This window comes from Gadus macrocephalus, chromosome 4 (assembly GCF_031168955.1).
Source record: "Gadus macrocephalus chromosome 4, ASM3116895v1".
In the NCBI taxonomy this organism is placed as follows: Eukaryota; Metazoa; Chordata; class Actinopteri; order Gadiformes; family Gadidae; genus Gadus; species Gadus macrocephalus.
The window spans coordinates 34,011,429-34,033,137 of NC_082385.1; the positions used below are offsets into that span (position 1 = coordinate 34,011,429).

The following is a 21,709-nucleotide window of genomic DNA, read 5'->3' on the forward strand; positions in this document are numbered from 1 at the left end:
GCTATTCATCATCAGCTTTAGAAATATTCGTGAACATAGGTTATAAGATAATTTAAGCCATAGTCAACATACTTTTAAAGATATTAGACTTTGAAAGGTTCCGATACACATCCATTATAATCCACCTGTGTATGGAGGTAGATTTGTGTCTTTATTATGCAATCAAAAATAATAGGTTTGAGAGCAAAACTTTCCACACTGCAATCAAAAAATAGATTTGAGAGCAAAACTATCGACACTGCACTCAAAAAATGTTTTATTGCAAGATAAATTAATGTGATAAAAAAAATATTAATGGGAATCCAAAAGTTTTGTTTGCAAACCCAAAAGTTTTGTTTGCAAATCCAAAAGTTTTGTTTGCAAATCAAAAAGCTTTGTTTGCGAATCCTAAAGTTTTGCTTGCGAATCCAAAAGCTTTGCTTGCTGTTGAGCTGAATCTCGTACTAACATCCACAGTTAGTAACGAGAGAGGGAGTTATATTTCATGTAGGCTACGCCGTCTAGGCTTTGCCTTATGGGCTTGTCCCGTACGCGCGCTTGCTTGCCCTGAAAATTCCGTAGGCCTCCCTGTCAACCGACAAGGAGACCATGGCAGAGGAGAGCAGGGCGATGTTGTTGACCGCCGCCGCGGATTGAGAGGCACAAACGAACACCCTGTCCGTCAGCCCGACAATCTGCTTCTGGAGGCGGTCGGGGGGCAGCGGCTTTTCGGATGTTGCCAAGCTGTCACTCCGATCGAGACTGGCCAATAGAGACATGTCTTACATCTTTTGGCGTAGGTCCCGTCCACGAGATTCAGCTCAACAGCAAGCAAAGCTTTTGGATTCGCAAGCAAAACTTTAGGATTCGCAAACAAAGCTTTTTGATTCGCAAACAAAACTTTTGGATTCGTAAACAAAACTTTTGGATTTGCAAACAAAACTTTTGGGTTTGCAAACAAAACTTTTGGATTCACATTAATATTTTTTTTATCACATTCATTTATCTTGCAATAAAACATTTTTTGTTTGCAGTGTCGATAGTTTTGCTCTCAAATCTATTTTTTGATTGCAGTGTGGAAAGTTTTGCTCTCAAACCTATTTTTTGATTGCAGTGAGGAAAGTTTTGCTCTCAAACCTATTATTTTTGATTGCATAATAAAGACACAAATCTACCTCCATACCTGTGTAAACAACAGACTGAACCAGCAGAGCTCACATACAGGCTGGAAACTAACTGTTGATACTAGGGATGGGCAGGATTAATCGACGATCGACTAATTGATCGTTAAGAATTTCGTTGATTACGTACATTTTTCATCGATTAAACTAATGCAGTGTGCAATTAAACATTTTACCACACAGGGGCAATATTTAAATTTGCGGCTCCTCCCCCGAAATATACATCCCGCTTTGAACGGTGAACTCTTTACGCCTAGCAGCTATAAAAACTACAAAATGACTGCAGGCTATGTGGAAAATGCGCCGACTTTGGCTCAGCCTGGCTCCGCCCTCTTCCGCTACGTAGCTACGGTGGCTGCCGACGAAAAGTGTACACACACTTCGCGATTTGACCGTTTTCAGTACACTTATTTTCGCCCGATCTGAATCGGAACGCCCTACGTACTCAAACTTAGACTAGTAAGTACGGATAGTATTGATATTGGAACACGGCGATGTAATCATGAAGCGGACAAGGCCACGGCGAAGTCTGGTGTGGGACCATTATGATATAAAAAATGACTTCTTGGGGAGCACTATAGGCCTACCACTCAAGGCGAGGTTAGCATCGAAGCAGAAATAAAGAACTTTCTGAGCCCCTGGATAAGGAAAGTTGTTTCCCCGCCTTGCCAAGTTAGCACGGAGGTATTTGTGCACCACGGCAAAGTCGGTCCCCTCAGAGCGGGTGTTTTCGGCGGCTGGACTGACGGTCACCAGGCTGCGATCGCGTCTGACCCCAGAGCGTGTCAACATGCTCATCTTTCTGAACAAAAATCCGTAGACTGGTTGGTTAAGTTATAACATGATTGTTTTTTTGATATAATTATTGTTATTATTTTGGGAAGAAACTAGGGTTGTGTGTTTATTTTGAGTTAAATTTATGAGCGCCGGCTTCGAGCTGCATGCTCCGTTGCTTCGAGCAGAGTAGCGCATAACAATTGAACGGATCTGGTTTAACTGAGTTGTTCATCTAATAATAAAGATTCCAATGAGGAAAACACGCTGCATTCGTATTTTCATTTCATTTTGAATATATATAATATATATTTTTTTCTATATTTTATATTCTATATATTTTTTTAATTTTAATGTAAAATATTAACGATTAATCGACTAATTGATCATTAATTCTCCCGACGATCGACTAAAACAACCTAATCGAATGCCCATCCCTAGTTGATACCATAGAACTGGTTCATACATACTATACATAGACATGTACACATACGTACACACACCTATAACAAACATACTAGACATACATGAACACAAGGAAACATAGCTACACACAAGTCCACATGTGAATGACCGGACGTCACCTCCTGCTGTGTGGATGGACTTTCCATCTCAATAGTGAGTGTGTGATGTGATGAATCAAACAGACACTTACACTTCTTTAGAGCTGGTTTCAGCCTCAACACTCCACCGTTCTCCACACTGGGGGGGAAACAAAGTGAGAGCAGCATGTTGAAACATTCACCTTCATCATCTGCTGTCTCATCACGTTCTACAGAACATGAATGACAGCTGCCTCTTCAAACCACTTCATCCAGCAGCGGCTTGAATCCTTGAAGGAGACTTTGTCCCTGAGCGGTGAGCTGTCCTCTCCATACCTGAGAGTGTCCAGTCTCCAGCGTGGATCCTCCAGTCCAGCAGAGAGCAGCGCAGCTCCAGAGTCTCCTGGGTGATTGTAGCTCAGGTCCAGCTCTCTCAGATGGGAGGGGTTGGAGCTCAGAGCTGAGGCCAGAGAAGCACAGCCTTCCTGTGTGACCAGGCAGCCAGACAACCTGCATACACACACACACACACACACACACACACACACACACACACACACACACACACACACACACACACACACACACACACACACACACACACACACACACCATTATTGTATCTGGTTGAGAGCAGTTTGTACTAAAGTAAACACATTTATAAAGTGTATTCATTCCATTTGGAGGACAAGAAAAAGCTTTATTGATACTTCATGGAGACAAAGCTGTGTCACCCTGAGAGTCTGAGAACAGGAAGAGGAAGTGGGGAGATGACATCATCACAGACAGCAGAACTTCCTTCACTTGGATGTGAAACAGGAACTTGCTCCTTTCTCAATAGCTACACCTCAATGAGATATTGTTCAGTTAGAGTCAGGAGAAGTCTGCTGTGTTTGGTACGCTAAGACCGTTTCTTCACAGGTTCTGACATTGTGTAGAACCAGGGAGTGTTTCGTCAGCAGGGAAAAGAGCAACAGAAATGTATCAGGCAGGAGCAGCACTTACTGGAAGCTAGAATAACCAGTTTGAAGAAGAGGCTGATAACTGACCTGAGAGTTTCCAGTGTACAGTGTGGACTCCCCAGTCCAGCAGAGAGCAGCTTCACTCCTGAATCCATCAGATCATTGGTACTCAGGTCCAGCTCTCTCAGACTAGAGCTGGAGCTGAGAACTGAGGACAGAGTTTCACAGCATCTCTCTGACAGATCACAGCCATTGAGCCTGCACACAAAATAAACACAACCTGTTAGGAACTGTGATTAAATTATAGGAGAATTATAACCAGTTTTTTTAAATACATGAAATAATAAATAATTTGAATAACCTGGATCTTTAAATATCAAGACAAAGATTTCACACAGATGTTAAATTATCAAGCAAAAATTATCATTATACTTCACTCAAACATACAGTTTTATTAATAGGTTGTTATTAAACTTTATTAAACAACTCTAAAGCGCACTTTACTGTCTGACTACATGATAATCAGAATAATAATCTTATGCAACATACACATTATACCATCATTAACAAACTAAGAATATAATGTGTACCTAAACTGTCATGCCAACAAAAATATAAATATGTTGAGTTATTCTTATGAAAACAATGTATTTATGACCTAAACTTTCTGGATGTAAATCTGTTGAATGTCTTCTGATATTGAACCTTTTGGTGTTATTGTTTGACCATTGAGTAAAACTGACCTGAGAGTTTCCAGTGTAAAGTGTGGACTCCCCAGTCCAGCAGAGAGCAGCTTCACTCCTGAATCCTGCAGATCGTTGGTACTCAGGTCCAGCTCTCTCAGACTAGAGCTGGAGCTGAGAACTGAGGCCAGAGCTTCACAGCATCTCCCAGACAGATGACAGCCATTGAGCCTTCACACAAAATAAACATATTAGGAACTGTAAAATAACATAAACCTTTAACTTATTCAATAATGAATGAATTTAATTAGTTTAACAAAAAATACTAAATAATTAGGTGTATAAAAGTTCATTATATATTCAATGTGAAATGGTAAATAGTTCTTTAGTTGAGATTGAAAATGTTTTTAAATGTGCGTATTAAACGATGTCAGTCGCTTTGAATAAAAGCGTCTGCTAAATGCCCTAATTGTAAATTGTAAATGAAAACTACCTCTATGTTCTATTGTTCTGAATATTCTCTTATGTGTACTGTAATACATTAAACATTAATAGGACACCTACAGAGATGTTTTATATATTATTCTATAACTTAACTTAACTTTATTCTGTTGTGAGTAGAATAGTAAAACATGTTGTTATGAATTTACAGGGATCTTTTTCATATTATATTAACCTTATGTTTTAGTTTTATGTATATTTTGTAGTGTGTATTTTAATTCCTGTTACGAGTGAACCTACAGAGATGTTTTGGAGGCTTCGACCACTGGCAGCAGCCTCAGAAGAGTGTTTTGTCAGCAGAGAAAGAGCAACATAAATGCATCAGGCAGGAGCAGCACTTACTGGAAGCTAGAATAACCAGTTTGAAGAAGAGGCTGACAACTGACCTGAGAGTTTCCAGTGTACAGTGTGGACTCCCCAGTCCAGAAGAGAGCCGCTTCACTCCTGAATCCTGCAGATCATTGGTACTCAGGTCCAGCTCTCTCAGACTAGAGGAGTCTGAGCTGAGAACTGAGGCCAGAGCTTCACAGCATCTCTCTGACAGATCACAGCCATTGAGCCTTCACACACAATAAACACAACCTGTTAGGAACTGTGATTAAATTATAGGAGAATTATAACCAGTTTTTTTTAAATACATGAAATAAGAATAATATGAATAACCCGGAACTTAAAATATCAAGACAAACATTTCACACAGATGTTAAATTATCAAACAAAAATGATCATTATACTTCACTTAAACATAGTTTTATTAATGGGTGATTATTAAACTTTATCAAACAACTCTGAACCACACTTTACTGCCTGACTACATGATAATCAGAATAATAATCTTATACAACATACACATTATACCATCATTAACAAACTAAGAATATGATCTGTACCTAAACTGTCATGCCAACAAAAATATAAATATGTTGAGTTATTCTTATGAAAACAATGTATTTATGACCTAACCTTTCTGGATGTAAATCTGTTAAACGTCTTCTGATATTGAACCTTTTGAAGTTATTCTGGGTGACCATTGGGTAAAACTGACCTGAGAGTGTCCAGTGTACATTTCGGACTCTCAACTATCACCGTCCCGTACGTGGAAGACACTATCGTTATATTTTGTGTTCATGTTTGTTTTTATAATTAAAAAATTGGAAGCATATGGATCTATAACTATGTCCACCTCAACAACAAGATGTAGCATTTCTATGATACCAAAGTCATTAATGTGGTCACCACAGTTATCAGCTGAGTAATATAACTGTTCTCTGATATGGATTGTGGTGTATCTGCACATTGATTAAAACTGACCTGAGAGTTTCCAGTGTACAGTGTGGACTCCCCAGTCCAGCAGAGAGCAGCTTCACTCCTGAATCCTGCAGATCATTGGAACTCAGGTCCAGCTCTCTCAGATTAGAGGAGTTGGAGCTGAGAACTGAGGCCAGAGCTTTACAGCATCTCACTGACAGATGACAGACATTGAGCCTTCACACAAAATAAACACAACCTGTTAGGGACTGTTATTCAATTATAGGAGAATTATAATCAGTTTTTTTAAATACATGAAATGATAAATAATATGAATAACCTGGATCTTAAAAACTCAAGACAAAGCTTTTTTTTATTGGTCACATGTTTGCAAAAATAACGTTTTCCATACATTGAAATTAAAAAGGGGTCACCACTCTTTTCATTGTATCAACGATGTAAGTCGCTTTGGATAAAAGCGTCTGCTAAATGCCCCAATTGTAAATTGTAATTGTAAATGAAAACTACTTCTATGTTCTATTGTTCTGAATATTCTCTTATGTGTACTGTAATACACGTTAATGGGACACCTACAGAGATGTTTTGTATATTATTCTATAACTTAACTTAACTTTATTCTGTTGTGAGTAGAATAGTAAAACATGTTGTTATGAATTTGCAGAGATCTTTTGCATATTATATTAACCTTATATTTTAGTTTTATGTATATTGTGTAGTGTGTATTTTAATTCCTGTTAGGAGTGAACCTACAGAGATGTTTTGGAGGCTTTGACCACTGGCAGCAGCCTCAGAAGACCCTCCTCTGAAGCAGAGTATTTCTTCAGGTCAAACACGTCCAGCTCCACTTCTGATGTCAGTAGGATGAAGGCCAGAGCTGACAGTTGAGCAAGAGAGAGAGATTTTCCGGAGAGACTTCCTGATGTCAGGTACTGTTCGATCTCCTTCACTAGAGAACGGTCGTTCAGCTCATTCAGACAGTGGAACAGATTGATGCTTCTCTCTGGAGAGAGATCTTTTGCTATCTTCACCTTGATGTAAAACACTGTTTTTGTATTGGTCAGTGAGCTAGTTCCTGTCTGTCCCAGCAGACCTCGTAGGACAATCTGATTGGTCTCCAGAGAGAGGCCCAGGAGGAAGCGGAGGAACAAGTCCAGCTGTCCGTTCTCACTCTGTAAGGCCTTGTCCACACCATTCTGGTAGAGGAGGAGGAGTTTATCTTTCCCAGAGGTGGGTCTTTCTTCTGAGAGCAGATTGACACCATCGTTGATGAAGGTCAGAAAGACATAAAGGGCAGCCAGAAACTCCTGGAGGCTCAGATGGACAAAGCAGAAGACCTTGTCCTGGTACAGCCCAAACTCCTCTTTGAAGATCTGGGTGAACACTCCTGAGTACACTGAGGCTTCTTTGATGTCGATGCCACAGTCTGCCAGGTCTTCCTCGTAGAAGATCAGGTTGCCTTTCTCCAGCTGGTTGAAAGCCAGTTTTCCCAAAGAAACGATGATCTCCCTGCTCTCTGGACTCCAGTGTGGTTCTGTTTCAGATCTCCCATGGTACTTCCTGTCCCCCTGTATGGACAGGACCCTCAGGAAGTGGCTGTACATCTGAGTCACGGTCTTGGGCATCTCTTCTATCTGGGATCTCTTTAAGATGTCCTCCAGAACTGTAGCAGTGATCCAACAGAAGACTGGGATGTGACACATGATGTGGAGGCTTCGTGATTTCTTGACGTGGGAGATGATTGTGTTGGCCAGCGTCTCGTCTCTGAATCTCTTCCTGAAGTACTCCTCCTTCTGTGGGTCGGTGAACCCCCTCACCTCCGTCACCCTGTCAACAAACTCAGCAGGAATCTGATTGGCTGCCGCAGGGCGTGTGGTTATCCAGATGCGAGCGGAGAGAAGCAGGTTGCCCCTGATGAGGCTGGTCAGCAGCACGTCCACCGAGGTGGACTTTGTGACATCAGTCCAGATCGGGTTTCTCTGGAAGTCCAGAGGAAGTCGACACTCATCCAGACCATCCAAGATGAAGAGAACTTGGTACCGGTGGAATCTGCAGATTTCTGCTTCTTTGGTCTCAATAAAGAAGTGATGAAGAAGTTTCACCAAGCTATACTCTTTCTCTTTCAGTAAATTAAGCTCTCTGAAAGTGAGGAGAAATGTGAAGTTTATGTCACGGTTGGCTTTGCCTTCAGCCCAGTCCAGAGTGAACTTTTGTGTTAAGACGGTTTTACCAATGCCGGCCACTCCAGTTGTCATTATTGTCCTGATTGGTTTATCTGGTTTTTCTTGTCCAGGTGGTTTATCTTGTCCAGGTAAGGGTTTAAAGATGTCCACACATCTGATTGGTGTTTCCTTCATGGCTGGTTTCCTGGAAGCTGTTTCAATCAGTCTGACCTCATGTTCCTGGTTGACCTCTCCACTGCCTCTCTCTGTGATGAAGAGCTCTGTGTAGATCTCATTCAGAGGTCTTTGTTCTCGTTGTGTGATTCCCTCATCCAAACTCCACAACTTCTTCTTCAAACGAGACTTGAATTTAGTTTGGCACTTGACAGCAGCAGATTCTAAATGAGGAAGAAAAACAGAAGACATCAGTTGGTGGATGGTGACATCAGTGGAACCAGGTCAATATTTCCTGTTAAATTATCAACTTTATGATATTTAGTGGCTTCATTACTTGTGGTCGGAGAAGCTGGTAGTGACAAGGACTGCACGGTACAGATTAGGGTTGGGCGATTGTCTCTAAGCTTTCATCATCCGATTGCGACCCCAAGAGATCGTCGATAATCAATCTTAACGTCGTCAATATCACAGTTTCAGTTAACGCATCTACTCCTTTCTACTACTTTCAGTTGGTTTCATTGAAGCCGTCTGGTCAACCTGTAACTAATTCAATTTTCAACCGTTTACCTTCAGTCAAACCATTGAACAAATCTGTACACTTGTATCTTCAATAATATCAAAACAACATTTTGATAGCTTTATACTTTTTTCAGAATCACAGTTTTAGTTTCTTAACGGCATAGTTTTCAGTTGCTCTCATTGATTTCCGTTGACGCCAGAGCGTGAGGACGTTCAGGCACACACACACACACACACACACACACACACACACACACACACACACACACACACACACACACACACACACACACACACACACACACCAGCTCCGCCACATAGCCACGTTTACAAGGACACTTCTGATCGATTAGAAGTGGAAGAACAGCTCAATCTGTGTAATTATTTTTCATATATACGTCTAAACTGGAATACAATTCTCTGATCGGAATAGAATTCCATGCGGAATGGAAGAGGTGGTGTAGTCCGCTATAATCGACATGTATACACTCATTCCGATTGGTTTGGGGTGGGTGCGGCTACTTTAGAACTTAGAGAGATGGCATCAGCAGCTGTAGTAGTTAGCAATTGGTCCGTCTGTACTATTATGCACACCGAACTAGACCGCTGTCAAGGAAAGTGGATTTTATGCCTTATTCACGTTTTTCTTATCACTCTGCAAGTCGTCCGGTAACTTATCAAGCGTGTCCGGTTGCTAAGTGACGTCAACATCTTTGGCGGACTATTACTCTGCCGGGATGGTAATTCTAAAAAGACGTGAAGATATTGTTTCATTTTGGCAAGGAGCCGTGTAATAAGTGTCTCTCCTCCTCTCCCTCCTCCTCCTCTCCTCCTCTCCTCTCCTCTCCTCCCCTCTCCCTCCTCCTCTCTCCTCCTCTCCTCCTCTCCTCCTCTCCTCTCCTCTCCTCTCCTCCCCTCTCCCTCCTCCTCCTCTCCTCCTCCTCTCTCCTCCTCTCCTCCTCCTCTCTCCTCCTCTCCTCCCCTCTCCCTCCTCCTCTCTCCTCCTCTCCTCCTCTCCTCCTCTCCTCTCCTCTCCTCTCCTCCCCTCTCCCTCCTCCTCCTCTCCTCCTCCTCTCCTCCTCTCCTCCTCCTCCTCTCCTCCTCTCCTCCTCCTCTCTCCTCCTCTCCTCCTCCTCTCTCCTCCTCTCCTCCTCTCCTCTCTCCTCTCTCCTCCTCCCCTCTCCCTCCTCCTCCTCTCCTCCTCCTCTCCTCTCCTCTCCTCTCCTCTCTCCTCCACTCCTCTCCAAACCATTTAACCTGATACCCCACAATAACCCTTCATATCTGGACTAAACCATTTAACCTGATACCCCCACAATAACCCTTCATATCTGGACTAAACCATTTAACCTGATACCCCCACAATAACCCTTCATATCTGGACTAAACCATTTAACCTGATACCCCCACAATAACCCTTCATATCTGGACTAAACCATTTAACCTGATACCCCCACAATAACCCTTCATATCTGGACTAAACCATTTAACCTGATACCCCCACAATAACCCTTCATATCTGAACTAAACCATTTAACCTGATACCCCCACAATAACCCTAGATATCTGGATCAAACCATTTAACCTGATACCCCCACAATAACCCTACATATCTGGATCAAACCATTTAACCTGATACCCCCACTATAACCCTTCACATCTGGACTAAACCATTTAACCTGATAACCCCACAATAACCCTTCACATCTGGATTAAACCATTTAACCTGATACCCCCAAAATAACCCTTCATATCTGAACTAAACCATTTAACCTGATACCCCCACAATAACCCTAGATATCTGGATCAAACCATTTAACCTGATACCCCCACAATAACCCTACATATCTGGATCAAACCATTTGACCTGATAACACCACAATAACCCTACATACTGTATCTGGATCAAACCATTTAACCCCCGAGAGATAAGATATCTCCACATTGAAGTTAAAAGTAAATTACGTAGTCTGAAAATTACAAATAAGAGTGTCCTATTGGAAATCACCTCCCCCTGCTGTTACTTTAATGTTGGTTTGAGATGCCTCCTGGAACTCAATGTAGGTAGACAGGATGTGAGTCCAGTTAGGGGACCGCATTAGGAAAACACCAGCCACGGTCAGAGAAATGTTTTGACCACAAATACAAACTAGAATACGAACATGAATACGAACACGAATGACAAATGTGAATTATGTACAAAGATACACGCTGGAATATAACCTTTTCGTTTGCATTTACAGTGAAACCCGCATACACCTAGCCTGGCTCCGCCCGCCTAAGTACTTCCGCTCAATTTGAATTTCCCTTCAGTACTAGGTCTGGACCTGCTGTATGTAATTTGGTTTTCTGGTGCCGCCACAGCGGCCGCCAATCAGCGAACAGAGGGCGTGTCTGAGAACAATGACGATAAAGTCGTACGCCAGTTTGAGTTGTTGTTGTAGGTCGATAGTTGATTTACAATGTGCAATTTTTCCCTGATAAATTAAATTCGACGAACAAAACCTGCAGCTGTCGTTGACGGACATTTTCGTGCAGACGCGCAAGGTGTTTGGTTTGTGTACAACCTGCGCGTGATTCCCGGCGCATGACATACGTCACAACCAAACGTTAGCGATTGGTTATGGCAGATCCAGAGTGGCACTGGGCAGATCCAATCATTTTAAACTTCAACAGACACCCGCCTTCAAGTGAGTTAACGTTTGTCAATTGATTAGGTCCAGACTCTCTGTACAAATGAAATGAAATGAAGTGAAGTACGAGAGTCTGGTAGAACCAGGCTAGCATACACCTTGGAAAATTTATTTTTTGTTATAGTTAGAAGGACAAGAGATCCTATTTTCGTTGTAATTCGATTATGTTTGATTGAACTGGATCGTGCGTCGGAAATACCCCCTCGCCTGGGCTTGCGCGGCGTCTTGAAAGAAGGTAGGACAAGCTGCCGAAACACCTGTCTTCAAAGTAAGAGTCTCTTCTGCCCTTCAAAATAATAGTCTCCTCTGTCTTCAAAGTAAGAGTCTCTTACCGCCCCACAGTGTGTCGGCCAGTTCCTCCTGGTTCATCTCCAGCTCTGTTTGATGCTGCTGTACACACTGAGCACTGGTAACCTTTGACCTCTCCTGATGTCTGTGGAGGACACACACACACACACACACACACACACACACACACACACACACACACACACACACACACACACACATATTTTTCCTGACTTGTAAACATCAGTATCAGTAGTCTGATAACAACCAACTTGTCTCTTTTATCGTCTGTTTGAAACTCCTACCTCTCCTCTCTGGAGGGGCGTCCATCTTTAAAGTTAGCAGGTAGATCCATAGACCAGTCACTCTTCATGGAGACACAGCTGGATCCAGGGGAGTCTGCTCTCTGCTGCTGAACTCTTCTAGAAAAACAAGAACCAGGATTTATGGACATTTGATAGAATCTGTTTCTTTATTATATCTGATAAATCCTCACCTCTTTTCAATAGACTGATTTCCATCTTTAAACTTAAAGGTTGGGTACGCGATTTGCGAAACGCCAGCAGATTTTGAAAATACACAACTCAAATGGTCCTACCCCCTCTCCTTCAACGCTGACTCTGACTCCACCCATTCCAAGTACCTGGACGCGCAATCATGCACGAGCGCGAACAGAGATGCGCAAGAGCGAGCCAGGCTAGCGTAGGTTTTCGTTTAACAACATGGCACTACATTCAGCTGTAAATTGCACCCAGTACCGCGGGAAGTAGGGGTTTTGGGGGTGCTGCAACACCCCCTGTCCGAGGCCCTGTCTTATCACAGAAAACGATCATTTCTAAAAACTCCGGCCAAAGTGGAGATTTCTGAAAACGCCGGTTATGTGTTGTCGTATCAACGGGGAGAAACGGGATTTTAGGTTCTGAAGCGTCACATTATGCACCAGGAAATGCTTAACGTCATGTGAGCGTCCGCTGTACCGTATTGGTCCGAATATAAACACAAACCCCATTGTAATACGACCTATATTTGGAAAAAAGATTTGAAGACCAGATCTTGATTTCATGAATAAATAAATTGTATTAATTGAAATAATATACGAAAATAAAAAGGCATAGAATAAAACACTGCATTGCCACTAAACAGTAGTGCAAATAGGCCGTACTGATGTGTACACCAAAGACTTCCTGACACTCCTCTGCCCCGCTGTGTTCGCTCTGGCTGTGGTCGCTCCGAACTGTTTCGGCCCGTGGCAAAGCGAGTCATCCTCGCTGCTGTCCAAGGCATGTTGAGACGCAGCATTTATTTAATGCTCATATGTCCTAGTGCTGAAAAAAGGTTATATGAAAAAGTGTGAGGGTAGCGGTGGTGCGCTAAACTTGTTCTGTGAGCAGCTGGATGTGAACCATGGTGTGAAGGAAGTGAACACAACGATCGATTTTCAACTGTGCGCGCATGCACTGGTGTAATTGAGCTGCGCTGCTATATATCTTTTTTATCAATGTGACGAGTTGCGAGTCTAGTGCAGGCCGGGTTTTTTTTCCCAGCACCCCCTGCTGAGAATACGTTCTCGCGGCTATGGTTGCACCAGATGTTATAAACATTAAACGGTCACATAAATCATTACTATTTTTAGAAAATGTATGTTTGTTTCATATAATTGTATTGGAAGTCCTGGTTTTCACTAGGGTTGCTGCGGTGTGGACATTTTCACACCGAGTAATACACTCGTCTCAACACCGGTATTACCGAGTATAAACGGTATAAACTTTGAAACTAGGTCAACCGCCACACAAGCATCGGTTTTTAGACCCTTCTCGTCCTTCAGTTGCCGCAAACGTTCAAAAGCAGCGCCTAGGATTATTCTTGATTTCAGTTTTTCTCTTTCAACGTTTTTATTATCAATTACTCTCTGAAAAAGAGTTTTCCTTCTCTTTGCTGGTGGTGGTGGTGGTGGTGGTGGGGATGGTGGCGTCTTGTCTGCCATGGAAATTGTCTTCTACTGCTAGGTCCAAATGTGGATTAACTAGTTCCAGTAGCTACCGCAGGATAACAACAAACAGGAGCTTGCTCTGGGTCACGAGCTCTGGGTCACGAGTACTGCACGAAGGGGTCGCGCGCGGGGCGCGGGGGAGGGGGAGTGCAGTACGACCGTTTGATTGACGTACTTACTGTCCAATGAAACTCGGTGGCAATGGATATGATTGGCTGGAGTTTTTCGAGCCCTGCACGTTCCACAGATGATTGACAAGTTTAATTTTCATGTCAGTACTTCTAACTCAGTGGCTGTAAGCGGGTTATGATAAGGATTTCAAGTAATTTTGCAAAAATGGCCAAAAAAGCAAATCACCTATGCAACCTTTAACAGGTACATCCATAGAGCGGTCACTCTTCATGGAGACACAGCTGGGTCCAGGAGAGTCTGCTCTCTGCTGCCTCCTTCTGAAAAACAAACACCATCTGGAAGTTAGGATTTGTGGATGTCGTTTCCTCATCATTTATTGCAGGACTACCCAACTACTATTTCATGACTTTCCATTTCAATAATATTTCTTTGATTTTTGAAAAAGGGGAGCTGAAAAATGAAGTTATTATGGTATTTAAGCACTAACATGTTGACAGAAAACACACTAAGTACCCTTCATACTGTGCATTAGGGCTTTGACTCCGAACTTCGTCATTCGAATATAATTTGAATATCAAAAAATAAATCTAAATTCAAACGAATATTAGGCAGCCCTTAATATTGGAACCTGTTATGGGCCAAGAGGGAGAGACGTCGGAGAACCCCACGCAGTCTATTCATAATATTGTAATGACCACGGAAGAGGCAGTGAATGAAGTATTGATTAGACAGCGATTTATTAGAAACCTAATAAACCGTTGGAACACGAAAGACCGGTAACCATAGCAACGCCGGTAAACAAACCTCGAAAAGCCCAATCCAGGTCTTGCTGAAGGCATTTAATGGTCAAAATATTATTAACAAATATTTGAATACATTCGAATATTAATATTAATAAACAAACTAACTTCGACTATGGTTTTTGGGCAAAAGTCAAAGCCCTACTGTGCATAGAGTGTTGATGCACAATGTGTTTAGCTAACATAGAAAATAGAGCAGTCAGTTTCTGCATTTCTACACAGACCTGTGTTGTTCTTCACGGATAATTTGTTTCAACAAATCACTTCACCTCCAAGGATAAATTCAAACAGATTCAATAAATGGGGCTGTTTGAAAGACATTGAACCTTGAAACATTAAACCTGTAAAGTCTGCTACAAGTCGTCTTAATATTAATTTAATTCATACGATTGCTGGGTCCAGGCGAGTCTGCTCTCTGCTGCTGCTCTGGCCTTCAACACATGCACACTTTTTTATAGAAGTTGGATTAGTTTTGAGCCACTCCAGTCTGTTTGATACTCCTACCTCTCGTCTCTGGAGGGGCGTCCATCTTTAAAGGTAACAGGTATATCCATAGAGTGGTCACTCTTCATGGAGACACAGCTGGGTCCAGGGGAGTCTGCTCTCTGCTGCCTCCTTCTGAAAAACAAACACCATCTGGAAGTTAGGATTTGTGGATGTCGTTTCCTCATAATTTATTGCAGGACTACCCAACTACTATTTCATGACTTTCCATTTCAATAATATTTCTATGATTTTTGAAAAAAGGGGAGCTGAAAAATGAAGTTATTATGGTATTCAAGCACTAAGATTTTGACATAAAAACACACTAAGTACCCTTCATACTGTGCATTAGGGCTTTGACTCCGAACTTCGTTATTCGATATAATTCGAATATCAAAGAATCAATCAAAATTCGAACGAATATCAGGCAGCCCTTAATATTGGAATCTGTTATGGGCCAAGAGGGAGAGACGTCGGAGAACCCGACGCAGTCTACTCATAATATAATGACCACGGAAGAGGCAGTGAATGAAGTATTGATTAGACAGCGATTTATTAGAAACCTAATAACCGTTGGAACACGCAAGACCGGTAACCATAGCAACGCGGTAAACAAACCTCGCGAAGCCCAATCCAGGTCTTACTGAAGGCATTTAATGGTCTAAATATTATTAGTAAATATTCGAATATATTCGAATATTAATAAACAAACGAACTTCAAATAGGATTTTTGGGCAAAAGTCAAAGCCCTACTGTGCATAGAGTGTTGATTCAAAATGTGTTTAGCTAATAGAAAATAGAGCAGTCAGTTTCTGCATTTCTACACAGACCTGTGTTCTTCACGGATAATTTGTTTCAACAAATCACTTCACCTCCAAGGATAAATTCAAACTGATTCAATGAATGGGCCGTTTGAAAGACATTGAACCTTTACAATTAAACATGTAAAGTCTTCTACAAGTCGTCTTAATATTAATTTAATTCATACGATTGCTGGGTCCAGGCGAGTCTGCCCTCTCCTGCTGCTCTGGGCTTCAACACATGCACACTTTTTTCCAGAAAAAGTTGGATTTGTTTTGAGCCACTCCAGTCTGTTTGATACTCCTACCTCTCGTCTCTGGAGGGGCGTCCATCTTTAAATTCAGGAGGTTTATCCATAGACCACACACACACACACAGCTGTTACTCAGACTAATGATGGAGTCATGATGTATCACTGCTTTGCTCTGAGATGGACAACAGTCACAGACAGAGAGATCCTCTTCTTACCTCTTAGCTTTGCTCTGGCGGCCATGTTCCCCAGACAGAGCGGTCTTAGGGGTAGAATCCCCCTCCTCTCTCTCCTCATCCATAGTAGACTGGAGACCTGGACACAAACACAACTCATCCATCACTTCATTTGCCTTCTGAACTTTAGCTGTTTATTGAGAGATTATTGTGACTGCGTCACACTAAAGCATTATGGACGTCATAGACCGTCAATATCAACCCCACAACATAACCACACTGCCCTCACTACAGTACAGATGTGTACAGCAGATGAGAAGTGAGAGATGAGAATTAAACACCTTGGAGACTGTAACGAAAAATAGATACAAAAGACTTAAAAAATGCATTATCGTAAAATTTAAAAAGTAAAGAACGTTTAAATAATTTCTCTACTGGAACAAAGTCTGAATTCTGTGACTTTACTGAACCACAGATTCCATAAATCAACTGGTGAAGCTCAACACATCGATAGGGTATCCTCTTATCCTCTTTCCCTCTATGGCCCAAGCTGTGGTTAGACCCACAGGAACCCCCCTGTGAAAGTGGTACAGTCCAGCAACAGTCTGGCCTGTCGCTACGAACACATATCACATAAATATAATTAGGGATGGAAATCGAGAACCAGTTCTTGTTCAGAACCGGTTCCGAGTCAACCGATTCCTTGGAATCATTAACAAGCCTGCTTAACGATTCCGCTTATCGGTTCCGGTCGCGGCAAATGTGTCGTGACGTCACACACACGCTGCTTTGATTTGGTTCAGAACGCAGCAAATATGGCGCTGTCACGTTAAAATTGTACCGGGGGCGAAAATTGTACCGGCCCACGTCATCGTTTGTTTACATCCTGACAACCTGCCCGGCAACAGACTACGCGATGCAGAAAACATGTTTCCAAACGACGAAATAACATAATACAGATAGCGGATCGCTATCTGTATTATGATAGATAGCGATAACAATTGTTTTTACTTTATATTTGTATTGTATTTAATTGTTTAATCGAAACAATAAAAAAAATTGCCCGCGAAACGGCCGACCGCGTCAAATGACAAATGTTTTGCCCGCGAAACGGGCGATCGCGTCAAATGACGTAGGAAGGTTCTTGAAACATAATACAGATAACGGATCGCTAGATAACACTTGTTTTTACTTTATTTACTAGCTAAATTCGATTAAACAATTCAATACAATACAAATATAAAGTAAAAACAAGTGTTATCTAGCGATCCGTTATCTGTATTATGTTTCAAGAACCTTCCTACATCATTTGACGCGATCGCCCGTTTCGCGGGCAAAACATTTGTCATTTGACGCGTTCTGCAGTTTCGCGGGCAAAGTTTTTTATTGTTTCGATTAAACAATTAAATACAATACAAATATAAAGTAAAAACAATTGTTATCTCCATCTATCATAATACAGATAGCGATCCGCTATCTGTATTATGTTATTTCGTCGTTTGGAAACATGTTTTCTGCATCGCGTAGTCTGTTGCCGGGCAGGTTGTCAGGATGTAAACAAACGATGACGTAGGCCGGTACAATTTTCGCCCCCGGTACAATTTTAACGTGACAGCGCCGCCGAGGAAGAATCGCATTGTGCGTTCACACCAAACGAGACGGGGCGACAAGATCCCATACAAAGTGAACGTAGAGACCCGTATAAGGTCGAATATTTCGCGGGAGAAAACCGGCGACAAGTTTTCGTCGTGATGACAGCCAATCAGCGTTCAACAGCGTGATAACTGAGTGACATATGTAACGTAACAGCCAATCAGCGTTCAACCGTCAAACTCAGTGCAGTTCAGTCCGGGGTGACTGCGGCATGGAGGAGAAATTGATTGTTGCCGTTTGCGACTCCCGGGAGCTCTATATATAATCGTATATAATATATTATAATTGTATATATAATATCACGGCCAACAGCTCTGTCGCCTCCGGATGGCCGTAGCGTGGGGAGCTCTCATAGGGATTGGGCTTCTCTGGGTTTGTTTACCTGCGTTGCTATGGTTTCCGGTCTTGTGTGTTCCGGTTTATTAGGTAGGCCCATATAATACATCTCTGTCTAATCAATGCTTCATTTTGTTTATGTCAGTTGAATTTTGTTACAAGTTTAATGCAAATGAGCACTGTTAGCATTCCAAAAGGCACAAGCTCTTATTTGGCTGTTTTCAGTCTGCGTTTTTAGTTTTATGGCACATAATGATGGCATTTGGGCTTAAAAAGCCAAACATATATATTTTTTTTCGTCTAGACCAATTGATTTGAAAATGTACAATTTCCTTATACTAGAAGCACTTCTGATCAGATATTAAAGAGATTTAATGCAAACAAACACATTTATACTAATGCAGAATCGGAATCGTGAAATTCTTATCAATTCCCATCCCTAAATATAATTGAACGCAGTGTTTAGTTCATCACGCGGGTCAGAAAAGCAGTGAAACGTGAACTAACGTTGTATTCTCTACAGTAAACTCATTAATATATACCAGTAACCTAAAGACGTTATAAACGGTAGTAAACTGTCTTTTATCTTTTCTTACCTTATCTAATTAAAATGCGTCCCATACGGTATAAAGTTATACAAGAATAAATGTAAGGGAAGAAACGGAGATTAAAGTGTTCATAAAACAAGTTAATCAGGTGAAAGGTTTTCAAAGCGGAGAAAGAAAGGCTCCTCGCTGCGACAGAAGTTTTAGATGAGGAAGTAAGTAACCGAGCTCAAGCGGTTTGACTGACAGAGAGAGTAGGAGCCGCACCTCTCAGCGATGGTCACACACACACACACACACACACACACACACTCTATCACTATCTATGTCTAGATTAGATAGATACACTCTATCACTATCTATCTCTAATAATAATAATTCATTACATTTATATAGCGCTTTTCAATGACCCAAAGACGCTTACAGAAGGGGGGGACCTAACTCACCACCACCAGTGTGTAGCACCCTCTTGGGTGATGCACGGCAGCCAATCTGCGCCAGAACGCTCAGCACACACCAGCTTGAGGTGGAGAGTGAGGGAATCAATGAGTCAGCCAATTGTACAGGAGGATTATTAGGGGGGCCAGATTGAATGAGCCTGGTTGGGCCAGGAAACCGGGGAAACCCCTACTCTTTACGATAAGTGTCCTGGGATCTTTTATGACTACATTGAGTCAGGACCTCGGTTTTACGTCTCCTCCGAAAGATGGCACCTTCCACAGCACAGTGTCCCCATCACTACACTGGGGCATCAGGATTGATGAGGGAGCGGCCAGAGGGAAGAGTGCCACCTATTGGCCACCACCTGACACCACTTACAGCACCTGGTATTCCCAGGCGGTCTCCCATCCAAGTACGACCCTGCTTAGCTTCCGAGATCAGACGAGATCGGGCGTGTTCAGGGTGGTATGGCTGTATGTGTTCATCTATGTCTCTAGGTGACATAGATACACACTTTATCACTATCAATGTCTAGATCTCATACACACTCTATCACTATCTATGTCTAGATCGACACACTTTATCACTATCAATGTCTAGATCTCAAACACACTATCACTATCTATGTCTAGAACTACACACTATCACTATCTATGTCTAGATCTACACACTCTATCACTATCTATGTCTAGATCTATACACTCTATCACTATCTATGTCTAGATCTACACACTCTATCACTATCTATGTCTAGATCTACACACTCTATCACTATCTATGTCTAGATCTACACACTCTATCACTATCTATGTCTAGATCTACACACTCTATCACTACCTATGTCTAGATCGACACACTATCACTATCTATGTCTAGAACTCAAACACACTATCACTATCTATGTCTAGAACTACACACTATCACTATCAATGTCTAGAACTCAAACACACTCTATCACTATCTATGTCTAGATCGACACACTCTATCACTATCTATGTCTAGAACTACACACTCTATCACTACCTATGTCTAGATCTACACACTCTATCACTATCTATGTCTAGATCTACACTATCACTACCTATGTCTAGATCTACACTATCACTACCTATGTCTAGATCTACACACTCTGCCACTATCTACCACAAACTGATGGTCTGCCCAGCCCAAGAGACAATCATCCATTGTTAACTCTCCATGGGGAGATTAAGTAAGAGCTGGGACATACTGAATACAAAGTGGGGATCCATATTAAGGTATGAATACCCACATCATCTATTATTGCTATTGAATAAAAAGGAACCATTCACAAAGTAAAAATATTAATAAAACATATTTCCATTTTTGAAGTAAATGCAACAAGAAAAAGTCTCCCGTTCGCCCCTTTTATCTGCCGGAGGGTACAGTCTGACCATGACAGACTGCTCACCTGCGAGCAGTTGATAACGCGGTGTCCTTTCAGAGATGGCCGACTGTGATTAGTGTTGGAGGAAATGTTGCCCCCTCACAACGGGAACCACTGAAACGTCTCTTCCACATAGTGGAGTCACCAGCATCAAGAGTGCAAAGATCAGGGTACTGAACCGTTATCGACGCTCATAAAAACAACAATAAGTCACTTATGTTACCAATAAACCTCCACAACACACTACATGCACACAGTCCAAGAGATTGTCACAACTCGTCCTTTCTGCACAAAACAGGGAATGATTGAATCCAAACCATTTTCCATTGGAATCCAATGTGAGTTCTGTTCCCTTTCTGGACCAGAGGTTCCTGATGAAAACACCCCCAACACATTGACACTAGTAATTGATGTTCTGACCCATATTGCTTTATTCAGACAGATTGTCTCTCTCCGAGATCAATATCTCTTTTACAGCAGAAACTTGGGAACATTTAACTTAGACTGGAAACTGATTAATTTAGAATATATTAATACAGTGAGAAGATATGACCAACAATCTTAAGAAAACATGAAATGAAGCAAACTGTACCTTAGCCTCTCTTTGATGAAAACATGTGCTGCCCCGTGTCATATGAAAATATAAAAGAACAAAAGGATGGAAAGTAGGATCTGTTGAATAAAGAGATTCAGGTATTCGCCAAATCACAAAGGAAGTATTCTGAACCGAGACAGAATGTTAACACGGTTCTAAAGGTTCTGAGAGTAAAGATTGAGCTGTCAGGCTTCTCAGTGAAGACCGATGGAATGAGGAAGGAGGCTTTAAACAATATCTAACTACACCTAAAACCTTTATGATGGTCAGGGCAGGGCTTCACCAGAACACACCCATAACCGTATCAAGTGATAAGATAAGAGGAGCAAAGGTTTGAGGACGCCACTATAAAGCCATAAATCCAACATGTCTCAG

At 41.8% G+C, this 21,709-nt stretch overlaps 1 protein-coding gene and 1 long non-coding RNA gene across 3 annotated transcripts in view; one reads left to right on the forward strand and one right to left on the reverse strand.

The window, feature by feature from the left end:
* LOC132456510 (NACHT, LRR and PYD domains-containing protein 12-like) overlaps positions 1–21,709 on the reverse strand; it is a 171,830-nt gene that overhangs the window by 94,106 nt on the left and 56,015 nt on the right. Inside the window, exons 12-21 of one of the 2 annotated variants that reach the window (XM_060050884.1) lie at positions 15,154–15,267; positions 12,033–12,149; positions 11,772–11,872; positions 6,642–8,448; positions 5,934–6,107; positions 5,009–5,182; positions 4,182–4,352; positions 3,526–3,696; positions 2,813–2,986; positions 2,590–2,636 (exon numbers count right to left, since the gene is read on the reverse strand). In XM_060050884.1, coding sequence (XP_059906867.1) covers positions 2,590–2,636; positions 2,813–2,986; positions 3,526–3,696; positions 4,182–4,352; positions 5,009–5,182; positions 5,934–6,107; positions 6,642–8,448; positions 11,772–11,872; positions 12,033–12,149; positions 15,154–15,267 — 3,050 coding nt within the window. The remainder of the gene's footprint in view (positions 1–2,589; positions 2,637–2,812; positions 2,987–3,525; positions 3,697–4,181; positions 4,353–5,008; positions 5,183–5,933; positions 6,108–6,641; positions 8,449–11,771; positions 11,873–12,032; positions 12,150–15,153; positions 15,268–21,709) is intronic. The other variant, XM_060050883.1, reaches the window with a different exon arrangement.
* The window catches only part of LOC132456517 (uncharacterized), a 77,940-nt gene continuing 56,682 nt past the window's right edge, over positions 452–21,709 (forward strand). The window contains exon 1 of the long non-coding RNA XR_009525507.1: positions 452–656. This is a non-coding gene — a long non-coding RNA (uncharacterized LOC132456517). The remainder of the gene's footprint in view (positions 657–21,709) is intronic.